A 12353-nucleotide genomic window follows, 5' to 3' on the forward strand; every position below is an offset into this window, starting at 1 on the left:
CTATGAGGAAGACACAGAGGAGCTAGTAGTAGAAGGATAAAACCAGCAGTACGTGGGTGGGAGCAGGCACAGTGCTGATATGGCCCAACTCGGCCAGTTGTTCCCTGCTCCTCTGGCCTCCACAGCCAGGTCTCCTGCCCAGCCCAACTCTGCTGCAGCGTCAGAAAGGCTGGCTCAGCTGAAAGCTAGTGTCTTTAGTTTACCTCCTGCAAGGAATCCATCAATTCAACATGGGCCTCAGAGTGAGGAGGAAGGGTCAGATCCACCGGCTTGTCTCATCTTCTGAGTCTGTTTCTTCATCTGTAACATGGCTCCTATTGCAATCCATGGCCACAAAAGCTCCTTCCAGCTCCAAATACTGTGAAGTTTCACTTCTCACCCAGTTCAAGTATACAGACCCCTGACTATGAGCAGGGCCCTAAAAGATCCAGAACTCAGAGGCTCCCTTAATACCCATCCCAGAGCCCAAGCAATAAAGGAAGAAGATGAAGTTCAGGGGGTGCAAATAATTAATCTTCATGAGACAAAAAGGAACCTAGGGCTGGGCTCTGGAGCTCTCAGAAGCAAGGGCTGTGGAACTAAGCTAGAAGCTCTCCCTAGGAGTCTGACTGTAGGATCCTCTGACACTGTGGGTTCTCCCATCCCAGCTGTAGTGTCAGGTCACATTAGGCCTTTCCCTTCCGCTCCTCTTTCTGACCCACCACGGTGTCAGCCAGGCCAGAATGGAGTCTAAGTTCCTGACTAACAAATTAGGTGCCTCTAACAGTCTGCTGGAAGGGGGACCAGGATGCACTGTCCATCCAACTCTTCTCCTGTGACTTGAAGGCCATATATGATTCTGACCCCTTCTTTGCCCCTTCCCTAGCACTGTTCTCAGGGTGGTGCTCTGACATCACTGTCCTCCACCTCTCAGCCTTCCTCTCCACCATGGCCTGCCTGGGTTATACAAGAGGAAGCATGCAGCCCAATGCAACATAGCTGCTCTATCCTCCAGGCTGGGTTGGCTGTATAGATGATGGTGTGGGTGGGGCTCTGAGGAGGCAGGGATGCATCTGTGGGGGCAGCGCTCTCTTTCAGGAGCTCACTGGTCCCATCTTCCACCCTATACTATTGAATAACAAGGGTCAAGGGGAAAAGGGCCATGGAGCTAAGAAGGTCTCACTTGGAGCTGGGAGCCGAGTGGTCCGAGTGGAGGAAGGTGGTGGTGGTGTAGTTCTGAAAGAGAGGCTGCAGGAACATGCCGATGGTGCCAAAGACACAGACAAAGACAAAGATCCAGAGGAAGAGGCGGTCAATCACCATGGCAACGTACTTCCAGTCTTCCCTCACCTGGATGGAGGAGACCCAGGTGTCAGTCACACAACATGGGATGGGATGGGAGTGGAATGGGTATAAGCAGATCCCATATGTCCCACTCCTCTTTTCACTGATTCCTATGTACCTTTCATAGCTCTGACCTCATCCACATAAAAGCCCCCATATTCCACCTGCCTTTAAAGCCCATCTAAACTTCTAGGTTTGGAATCAAGACCTACTGTGACAAATAGACTATCTCTTACCCTCTCCCACTACATAATCCAGATTTACCAAACCCCAGTATGCTCTCTCAGGTCTCTGTGCCTTTTGATTGACTTTGTGTCTGAAAATCCTGACTTCTTCTCTACCTGGTAAACTCTTAAATATCCTCCAAAACCCAAATCAAATATCACACTCTCTGTGAAGGCTTCAAACAAGTCCCCCAAGGAGAATGAAACATGGTCCTCTCTGGGTTCCCTTCCATATCTCCATCACCATAATTACGCTGTACTATACTGTGTCAATGCGTATGTCTACCAAACTTCACTCTTCTAAACCACAGGGCCCCTGCCTGTTTCATCTTTGCAACCCAGGAAATGGGTGCTGATGTTTACAGGAGAGCCTCATCTAACAGCACACAGGGGCCTAAGAGAGTGAGAGCTGGGGCTCAGCTGTGAACAAGTCAGTTGCAAAGATAATACTTCAGGCATTTGAAAGTCACAGAGCCATGGGCTCACATGAAGGGACAGCTTCTTCTCACAGCTGCTCGGCTGCAGCCTGAGTCTGGGCCTTAGGCCAGGTGAAGAGGCAATCACACACCATCACTAGCCAGCAGCTGAATAATCACCCATTCAGGTCACAATTATGTCTCCTGCATACCTGGCATCACGTTAGGCATTAGAGATACAAGTGAGCAAGACAAATGTACCCTGCGGTGTATTGTCTGAAGGAGACAGAAACAGAAGAATTTTTAAATGGTATGCCATGTGTGTAACAAAGATGACAGAGAGAGGTAGAGGGGGAGAGAGAGAGAGAGAGAGAGAGAGAGAGAGAGAGAGAGAGAGAGAGAGAGAGAGAGAGAGAGAGAGAGAGAGAGAGAGAATGGAGAGGGATATAATTCAGAAGATAACCTGAGAAAGCCTTTTTTGAGGAGATGGCATTTAAGCTATATCAGAGAACCTGATGTCTCAGAAATACGTTGAAGAAAAAACATCCATCTGGCCTGGAACCTTTGAAAGTGTTTAAGCCATGAGAGATCAGAGTGAAGAATAATTTCAGGTTGAAGGAAACTAAAGAAATATGACAACTAAATGCAATTTGAGGTCTTGTAGGAGGTGGTGATCCTACTGAAGATATTACTAGAACAATCAGGAAATTTGGAACATGGATTTTATAAAAGTAATTAATTTCTGACTTTGATCATTAACTTGGGATTTCTATTGTTGTTTTGTTTGGTTGTTTTTAGTGCAGGGAATCAAATGCAGGACCTTCTATATGCTGAACACCTGGCTTGACCACTCTGCTACATCCCCAGCCGCTATTATACAAGAAATAAGCCCTGTTCTTAGGAGAAACACAGATATTTGGGGGTAAAGAATTACAGTGCCTGCAGCTTACTCTAAAGTCACAGAGCAAAAAAAATATTGTAATAGTGGTAATATTTTTAAGTGAAAATAGAGACGGGTGGGCTGGGAAGGTGGCTCAATGGTAGAGTGTTAGCTTTGCATGCATGAGGCCCTGGGTTCAATTCCTCAGCACGACATAAGCAGAAAAAGCTGGAAGTGGTGCTGTGGCTCAAGTGGTAGAGCACTAGCCCTGAGCTGAAAAGCTCAAGGGCAGCACCCAGACCCAGAGTTCAGGCCCCATGACCGACCAAAAAAAAAAAATAGAGACCGGAATTTTAGGCAGAAAGATCTCTATGTGTAAAGGTTCTGGGATGTGAAAAAGCCTTGCCTTGCTTAAAGATGGTTAAGGAAATTAGCCAATGTCCTGAGCAAGGGAGAAATGGCAAAAGCTAAGGGAAACACAGTTGATTTGTATGCAAGAACCCAGGAGCTACATCAGCCAGGCTATTAGGAAATTCTTTCTGGGTCCAGGCAAGAGCTACTGGCAGCTTACAGCCTGGGTATTAGTATGGAGGTGGTGAGGAAAGCTGAAAATTATTTTGGAGGAGGTGCTCAACAGGACAGGACTTCTGATGACTTGACAGATGGGGAACAGAGAAAGAGAGAGGTCAAGGATTATTCTAGGTTTTTGGTCTGAAACACTGGGTGGATGGTGATGCCATTGAACAAAGGATGGGGAAAGCTGAGAGAGAGTTGGTGAGAATGTAGATCAAGCAGTAGCTCGGGACAGGTTGAGATCTATGTGCCTGTGAGGCATCCAAATAGGTCAGTGTGTCCTCAGCACCTGGATTGCCAAATACACAAGACATACGTGGACTTCAGCGGGAGGGACAGAGGCCCACACTGCAGCTGCAGCAGCTGAGCCCTGTACTTCAGCATCTCCCCTGTGGCCTTAGCTGGCTCTGGGGCTCCCACCCCATCTCCTCCATTCTCAGCCTCCCCACTATTTTGACATTCAAACTGTAAGAGGCTCTCTGGCCCAAGCTTTTTCTCCAACCTAATTTCCTGCCATTCAGGCTAACAGACCTCTGAAACCACCCTCCCCCAACACAAACCTGAGTGCCTGCCCCACCTCATCCCCTAACAGGAATGGCAGAGTCCCTGAGGAAACCTAGCCAGTCACCATGGCAACAGCTGAGCCTTGGCCTAGAACCAGACAGGTACCCCAGACTTACCTCAGAGCTGGCCAGATACTAACCAAAGTGGAGGGATGCTAACCCCTCATACCTCCCCCTAACTCCTGACTCAGTCCCTAGGAATCTCCTCTGGGAACACTGCAGGAAAAAAAAAAAAGCCAAAGCTGTGCGTGCTGAAAGAGGGTGGGGTGAACCCTCCCTTCCACTGGCCTCATCTCCATAAATATTTTACCAGATGGTTCCCCAGGACCCAGAAGAGAGAAAAGGGATATTGATTTGAGACTCTGCTGGGAGATTCATGGAACCTTTTAACCCTCCCCTCCTCCTCATCCCAACTGTCCTCAATTTTGTCCCCTGCGTGCCCCACAAAGGACTTTCAGTTTGTGCTAAGAGCTGCAGATTAACAACTTGAATGTGGTAATGCAAGCTGTGGGGAGGGACTCTGGGTGACAGCCACAGGCCAGCTGCAAACCCAGAAGGGCCTCTTCCCTTTCCAGGACATCCTCAGGACACTAATGATGCCTCAGCTGAGAGTCATTTAGTCTTGGGCACTGGTCCTCAGGAAGCTGCAAGGTCATCTTGTACTGACTCTTCTCCAATACACCAATCAAGAACACAGGCCAAGCTGAGCACTAGTGGCTCATGCCTGTGTCCTAGCTACACAGGAGGCTGAGATCTGAGGATCACAGTTGAAGCCAGCCTGGGCAGAACAGTCTGAGACTTTTATCTGCAGTAAATCAGAAAAAGTAGGAAGTAGAGCCGTGGCTCACCCAGCCTTGGGTGAGAAAGCTAGGCAAGAGTGTGAGGCCCTAGATTCAAGTCTAAGTAGACACACATACACACACACACACACACACACACACACACACACACACACACACACACACACACACACACACACACACACACCTCAAAACCAAACTCCCTCTTACACACAGACACACAGACACACACATACACGTGCAAGTGTGCGCGTGTGCACCAGAGCCACACATTTCCTCCATCCTGTGCCCTTAACTTCACACATGGAAGCAATGCCTTGCTTTTCAGATAAAAAGTCCCTGCTCTCTGAACCCTCATAAATATCTCGTGCCTGGTGGAGCTGGGCTGTACTCACACTCTGGTCGTCATCCTCACTCCGCATGTGATCTGCGATGAAGCGCACTCCATCCACTGCCTCCCGGAGGCCGCAGCCACATGGCCCAGCAGAGTGCCCAGGACCAGCCCCGGGTTCCGGCTCCGGCTTGGCTCCAAAGGCCCCAGCCAAACCTTGGACAGATGCACGATTGACAAAGCAGGTGCAGGAGTCTGCGCCCGGGGCATCATGGAAAAAGAGGGCACCGGCCCCCTCGCGCTCGCGCTGGCGTCGCCGCAGGCGCAGGCGCTGGCGGGCGCAGTGATGGCGCGGCTGCTGCATGAAGAGCAGTGTGGGCAGCTTCTCCAAGAAGACCACCTTGACCCAGGGTGCCATGGTGTGTGTGGTGGGTGAGCGATGGTGCACATTGAGCACGCACACGCTGGTGACAATGGAGAAGGTGACAAGCACCATGGTGAACATGAGATACTTGCCCACCAGCGGCACATCCAGGGAAGTGGGAGGCACAATCTTGGAAATGAGCAGGAGGAAGACGGTGAGTGCCAGCAGCACGGAGATGCACAGGGTCATCTTCTCGCCACAGTCTGATGGCAGATAGAAGACAAGGATGGCCAGGGAAGTGATGAGCACGCAGGGGATGATGAGGTTGATGGTGTAGAAGAGTGGCTTGCGGCGAATGATGAAGTCATATGTGATGTCCACATAAGTGGAGTCATCGGGGTTCTCGTTGCGCCGGCCCGGCAGCGCCACGATGTCCCATTCCCCACTGGGTGTAAAGTCATCCAGGCTGGCCACATCACTCTTGAGCACCAGGTCGATCTCAGTGCGGTCATAGGTCCACGAGCGGAACTTCATGGTGCAGTTCTGCTGGTCAAAGGGAAAGTGCTTGACTTCAATCTTGCATGCACTCTTGTAGATGGCTGGTGGCAGCCAGAAAATGCTGCCGTCATAAGAGACCACAGCGTTGGAATAGAAGGACACCTCGTACATGCCATCAGCACTGCCAAGAAATGGATACAGTCAGCATTCCTCATCTGAGCATTCCTCTAGCCCTACCTATCAGCCTAGGCCTGCATGGGAGAGGAAAGCCAGAGGCAGATACGAGGAGGAGAACCCAGATCTGAAACATGCCATCCTGAAGTACCAAGAAGTAGAGCTGGAAGAGGATATGGGTGGGCTGGTAGTAAGAACTGGTGTCCTGGATAGGAGACCTATGATGCCCCCCTTCAGAGATAGGAAAAGGTAGACGGGGGGCTGGGAAGGTGGCTCAGTGGTAGAGTGCTTGCCTTGCATGCATGAACCCTGAGTTCGATTCCTCAGCACCACATAAGCAGGGAAAAAAAGCCGGAAGTGGTACTATGGCTCAAGTGGTAGCGCCATAGCCTTGAGCTGAAGAGCTGAGGGACAGTGCCCAGGCCCAGAGTTCAGGCCCCACGACCGGACCCAAAAAAAAAAAAAAAAAAGAAAGAAAGAAAAGGTAGATGGAGAAGGGGTTCCATCTGCTGCTTGTCCCACGTTATGTAGGCTGACTGATCCTCATGACAGTGGAGAAGTTGCAGAAGCCAGAGTGATAAGCCCTAAAGTCATGGAGAGGGGAAAAGGCAGGTAGTATATAGGGTATGGTCCTATCAGTTGAGGAAGGTACTTTAGAGGTAGAAGGGACTGTTTCAGGAGAAAAGATTTGAATCTAGAGGAGAAACTAAGACTTATGTTTCCACGATCTTCCCAAGCTTCCAGAAATCCCCAGCCTTGAATCCATTTGAACACTAGGGGCTGTCAATCTTTAACATCCCCACTTCAACTGCTAATAGTGGAAAATCCTAAGTGAGCTGGTCAAGGTCCTCGTCCATTGACTATGCACATATATATGTGCATATAATATATATGTATATATATATTATATCTCACTGGTCTGGGTTTGGGTGTCTAGATCAGAGACAGGGACCCTTTTTTCTGCAAAGGGTCCTTTGGATGTTTATAACATTCTTGGGGCAGCTCACCAAAAGCACATGTGTCTATCCTGTTATATACCAAATGATTTCCAGAGCTAACCCCCACCCTTAGTCTGGACAGTGCCTATCTGCAAACCTTCCCCATGACTTCCTCTCCTGAGTCTCCCCCAACCTTCCCAAGAGTCACCTACTTGTTGTATAGGACCACGTCTGGGAGCCAGATGTGTTTGGAAGGAAGCCGAACTTTCTTCATATTGTCAAACTCCTCGGGCTTCCAGGTGAGGCGATAATCCTCCCATTCCTGGGAAAGGGAAAGGGGGAGGCAGCACCAACCTCTGTCCCCAGGAGGGGTCCAAGGTCAAGAAAAGGCACAAAAAGATTATAGACTGGCTTAAGGAAGCTTCTAAAAACCAGTCTCTTTTCCTCTGCCCAAAAAGTGTGACTTGTTTGACCCTTAGAACCAACCAAGATTCAAATCCAATTATTTAGGACTCCAAAGTCTAAATTTTTCTGCTCCTTTTGGGGAAAATGAAACAGAGAGAAGGACATACCCACAAGGAAGAGGAGAAGGAAGAGAGGGAAGAGAAGAAAGAAAGAAGAAGATGGGACAAAAGAAGAGAAAAGAAGAGGTGGGATGAGAAGAGAACTAACCTGGGTCAGCCAGACATTGGTAGTCATGATCTGCTCCCGCTCATGCTGTGAGGAAATAAAGAAGCTGCTGAAAAGTCCTGCCCACAGCAGCCTCCAAATGTGCTGCCACCCCTCAGGGCCCCTCCTACTCCAGGAACACTGAAGAGTAAAGACAAACCATTCTGGCTGGGCTGGTTTCAGTAGTTGGGTGGAGTGTGCAACTTACCACACTGATGAGCTGGGCCAGGGATACCATGAGCTGCACCGTCACCAGCTCAGAGCCATTGGTAGCTGGACGAATAAGTTTGTTGTAGCGAGAGGGATCCAGGAGGTGTTCCACCAGCCGCTCCTCTGTATCAGTGCCCCACACCCCTGGACAAAGCAGGGGAAAGAAGTGAATACACAAGAGGGTTCACTAGTCAGGCACTGGTGGCTCACGCCTATAATCCTAGCTACTCAGGAGTCAGAGATCTGAGAATCACAGTTCAAACCAGACCCCTGGAAAGAAAGTCCTTCTGAGACTCTTTTCTCCAATGAGCCACCAGAAAACCAGAAGTAGCACTGTGGTTCAAAGTGGTAGAACATTAGCCTTGAGTAAAAGTGCTCAGGCACAGCACCCAAGACCTGAGTTAAAGTCCTACAGCTGACCAAAAACAAAAAACAAAAAGACAACAGATCCTGCCTATCCGTGGGACAATTAGGCCTAATGGGGGAGGGTGACAATAGCTTCCTACTGTAGCTTCCTACTGTCCTCTTCCTAAGGATACTTCAAAATGCTTGGGTTATCCCATGGAGGCCCAAGATTAAGCCCCTCATAGAGAAGCCCCTCTCTGAGACCACTGACCAAGGAGTCTAGACAGCCCCTTAGAGATGCCCCAGATTTAGAAGCCACTTTTCAAGGATTAATGCAGACCTGCTTCCCCACAGGTCCTCTGAAGATGATTTCAAAAGGCTTGAGGTTTTTGTCTCTGTGGCTCCCCCAGCAAATACAACTCACAGGAGGTTCAGAGGGTAATAAAAAGGGGAACAAGTATATGCCCTATCACATACCCTTTCTCCTAATCTGTGTTGGTTTATGTGTGCAAAATAACACTATGTATCTCCACTGATGACTAGATGTGACCACCCCCTTTCTTTCACAGACACTGAGTTGGGTAAGAGGGCTGCCTGTGGGTCCCTGAACTCCATAGATGCTGGAGCCTACCCTCCATGAAGTGGCATGTGGGTGTGGAAAGCTCACTCCCTTTATCCCCTGCTGTAACTCTGCTCAAACACCCACCCCCAGTCCTCAGAGAGAGCCTTTCGAATCCTCAGCCTGGCGGTTTTGTTGCTTCCAAATTTCCTGTCCCATCCTACAAGTCAGCTCTGTCTCCTTCCTGCCAGCCCCTGTGGGGTGACCCACATGAGGAGCTAATGCCGGGAGTGGGAAATGAGGTCGAGTTATGGGAGAGTTGTTGAAGCAAAGAGAACTCGAGATAGTTTTATAAAAAGTCAAATGACATCTCAGCCTCCGTAGCCCCCTGCCATCCCAGAAACCTGAGAGACCCGCCACGGGCTCCGTCCCCTCGGCATCCACACCCTCCCCGTGGCCACTGGTCCAGGTTTCCATCTGTTCCTCATATCATTTACTCTTTCTGGTAGGTGCACCTGGCTGATAAGTCTCCCAAATACTCCTTGCAGTCCCCGAGGTCTCTCCCCTAGTACCCCCTAGCCCCCTGGCCCCTCTAGGCAGGCTCTGGACACTCTAGGGAATCCCTTCCATCCGCGCGAGGGTGAGGGCGAGACAAAGCTCGGCGTCTTGGGCCATGGATTGGGGTAGAAGGTGGCCGGCCTGTTCTTACCTGAACAGAGACAGAGGAAGCCAACGCAGAGGAGCAGCGCCATGGGGCTGGAGCGCCGGGCCATGCCGTGGGCATAGCTTGCTGCCTGCCGCCTGGTCTGCTCCAGCTGAGGCGCGCAGCCGGCGGTGGGCCGCGAGCGGAGCGCTGTCCGTGGTGCTGAAGCCGCGCCCGCGCCGCCCGCCGCGGGGCCCAGGCGGGGCGCGCGGCCACGGGTCTGCGGTGCCGGCTGCGAGGACGGCGGTCCGGGGGTGGCGGGGAGCCCGCTGCAGGGAGGAACAAGCTTCTCGCCTATCCAGGTCGGAGCAGGCGGAGGCTTTTCCGGCGGCTCTTCCAGGAATACAATTGGGACGGTGAGGGGGAGGAGTCTCTGCTCCGGAGGCGGAAGCGCTGGGTTGGGGGGGATGTGGGGGGGAGGAAGGGGTCCTTAGATGGGATGTTCTGTGCCTGGTCCTAGTGCCTACCTAGGTGGTGTGAGCGCGAGGGTGAAGAAGGGCTTTCCACCGGACGATGGAGGAGTTCTGAAGCCCCGAAGTTGGAAGGATCTGGAAAGGTTTGACAAAGGCCTGCAGGAAGCAGCAGCAGGAGCAAGACAAGTAGGTCAGAGCCCTCTTAGTATGTGGGTGTGTAGGGGGGGGGTGCTGGTTGTGGAGACCTAAAGTAAGGGGGTGGGTGGGGTTTCTAGGATTCCTAACCTTTTTTCTTCTTCTCCTACCTAAACCAATGATTTTGCTCTCTAGGAAGGTTGAAGACACAGCAGAGAAAATGTATTTTAGGCCCCTTCGGAAAGAAATGGGGTAATGAGTTCGATATTTTGGTAAAGTAAACAGGAGTCCAGGAATAACTCCCTCACCTGTCCCATTCTCTACCTTCATGAAAGCTGTCCCGAGGCCAGAATCCTGCCCTCCCACCAGAAGCTGCACTGTAGAGGTCTAGACTTCCTTTGACAAAAAGGTAACCTTGAAGGTTTTGAAGAGTAGAAAGATTAGCAGCCCATATCAATGATCTTTTCTCATCTCCATTCCTTTCCACTCCAGTCATCCTTTGTGTGTCTACGGGAGATCAGGGGACTATTTCACTGAGAAAGAACGAAGCTAACACAAAGGAGAGCAAAGATGAGAGAGGTGTCAAAACTCAATGACATCTTTGATCTTGAAAGCCCTGAACTTTTAGCTGCTGAGCCACAAAAGGCCCCCCCTTTTTTTTCTTAAGTGGATCTGTTGTCACTTTCAATCAAAAGATTCCTGACTAAAGCAGATTTATCATGCAGCAAAGCTCCATCTTGATTCATCAGTCCCTTCTCCAATCTCATCTGGGATGCTCTACCCTCAGCTCCCCATTCCAACTACTGGCAATTCCTTTAAGATCTTTAAATATTTAATCTCAGCTGGGAGTGTGGCTTAGTGGTTACAGAGTACATGCTTAGCATGCATGAAGCCCTAGGTTCGATTCCTCAGTACCACATAAACAGAAAAGGCAGGAAATGGTGCTGTGGCTCAAGTGATAGAGTGCTAGCCTTGAGCAAAAGAAGCTCAGGAACAGTGCCCAGGCCAAGTTCAAGCCCCAGGACTGGAAAAAAAATAATAAATATTTAATCTTTACTAACCCCCAGACTTCCAAGACTTTTAAAATAAAGTTCTTTTTGGCTTTTTTGTTGCCTATTTTCTTTAACTACCTTCTACTTAAATTTGCGTATTTGGCTTTTTTTTAAGCCTCCTCAAGGAAGCCATGCCTATTATGTTTCCAGAGCATGCCCAATGAATCCTTCTAAAGCAAGGCAGCCTCTCCCATTAGATTATGAGCCAGCACTATGGCTGACATATCCCATAGGCTTATCAGGTAAGGAAAAAGTGCAACAAAATTGACTTCTTTTAGTGTGTAGAGAGAAACTCACGCCCAAAACTTCAGCTAAGGCCAGGCGCTGGTGGCTCACGCCTATAATCCTAGCTACTCAGGAGACTGAGATCTGAAGAGCACAGTCCAAAGCTAGATCTGGCAGGAAAATCCATGAGACTCGTACCTTCAATTAACCACCAGAAAACCAGAAGTGGTACTGTGACTCAAGTGGTAGAGTACTAGCCTTGAGTTGAAGAGTGCAAGGACAGTGCCCAGGCCCAAAATTCATGTTCCACAACTGACCAAGAAAAAAAAAAAAAAACGGGCTGGGAAGGTGGCTCAGTGGTAGAGCGCTTGCCCTGCATGCATGAGGCCCTGGGTTCGATTCCTCAGCACCACATAAGCAAAAAGAAAAAATCTGGAAGTGGTGCTGTGGCTCAAGTGGTAGAGCGCTAGCCTTGAGCTGAAGAGCGGAGGAACAGCACCCAGGCCCAGAGTTCAGGTCCCACGACTGCCCCCCCCCCCAAAAAAAACACTTCATCTAAAAGCAACATACTAAACATATGGCCTGGAATTCAGGAGAAACAGCAGAGTAACTGCTGAAAAGGACTGGAGAAGGAGTAACGTGACTACAGACCCCATAAAGCTCACAGAACTTGGCATAAGTTTGTACCTCTAAGCTCCAGGGTACACATATGCATAATAATCTCTTAAGAAATAAATCTTAGGATGAAGGAAAGGATGAAGCATAAAAATCTATAGAAAGGGGGTGGCATTGTCCAAAAGAGAAATGTACACATTACCTCAATTATGAAATGCTAACTGCTCTGTATAACACCGTAATAACAAAACTGTATCATAAAAATCTACGGAAAGGAATAAGGACTATGTGCAATCATTCTATGTGGTGTAAAGGTCAAGAAGATCCACCTTCAACAATTTAG

General features: G+C 49.6%; 1 protein-coding gene across 1 annotated transcript; it reads right to left on the bottom strand.

The window, feature by feature from the left end:
• Positions 1–491: 491 nt before the first annotated feature.
• On the bottom strand, positions 492–9649 carry LOC138809099 (neuronal acetylcholine receptor subunit beta-2-like). Its single transcript, XM_069995473.1, has 6 exons — positions 9577–9649; positions 7962–8107; positions 7757–7801; positions 7297–7406; positions 5175–6153; positions 492–1329 (listed from the first exon to the last, which is right to left on the bottom strand). Exons 1-6 carry the CDS (start codon positions 9638–9640, stop codon positions 1159–1161), a joined length of 1515 nt encoding a protein of 504 aa, XP_069851574.1. The 5' UTR covers positions 9641–9649; the 3' UTR covers positions 492–1158.
• Between the last annotated feature and the right edge of the window lie 2704 nt (positions 9650–12353).

This window comes from Dipodomys merriami, unplaced genomic scaffold (assembly GCF_024711535.1).
Source record: "Dipodomys merriami isolate MVZ:Mamm:240054 unplaced genomic scaffold, mDipMer1.0.p SCAF_485, whole genome shotgun sequence".
NCBI classification, from domain to species: domain Eukaryota; kingdom Metazoa; phylum Chordata; class Mammalia; order Rodentia; family Heteromyidae; genus Dipodomys; species Dipodomys merriami.

Bases quoted from the DNA above. Each gene is read 5' to 3' on its own strand.
- LOC138809099 (XM_069995473.1), bottom strand. From the start codon at position 9,640: ATGGCCCGGCGCTCCAGCCCCATGGCGCTGCTCCTCTGCGTTGGCTTC. The intron at 7,802-7,961 runs GTAAGTTGCACA...ATTTCCTCACAG, and splicing joins TGGCCCAGCTCATCAGTGTG to CATGAGCGGGAGCAGATCAT. The intron at 1,330-5,174 runs GTGAGTACAGCC...TCCTCCATCCAG, and splicing joins GTGAGGATGACGACCAGAGT to GTGAGGGAAGACTGGAAGTA.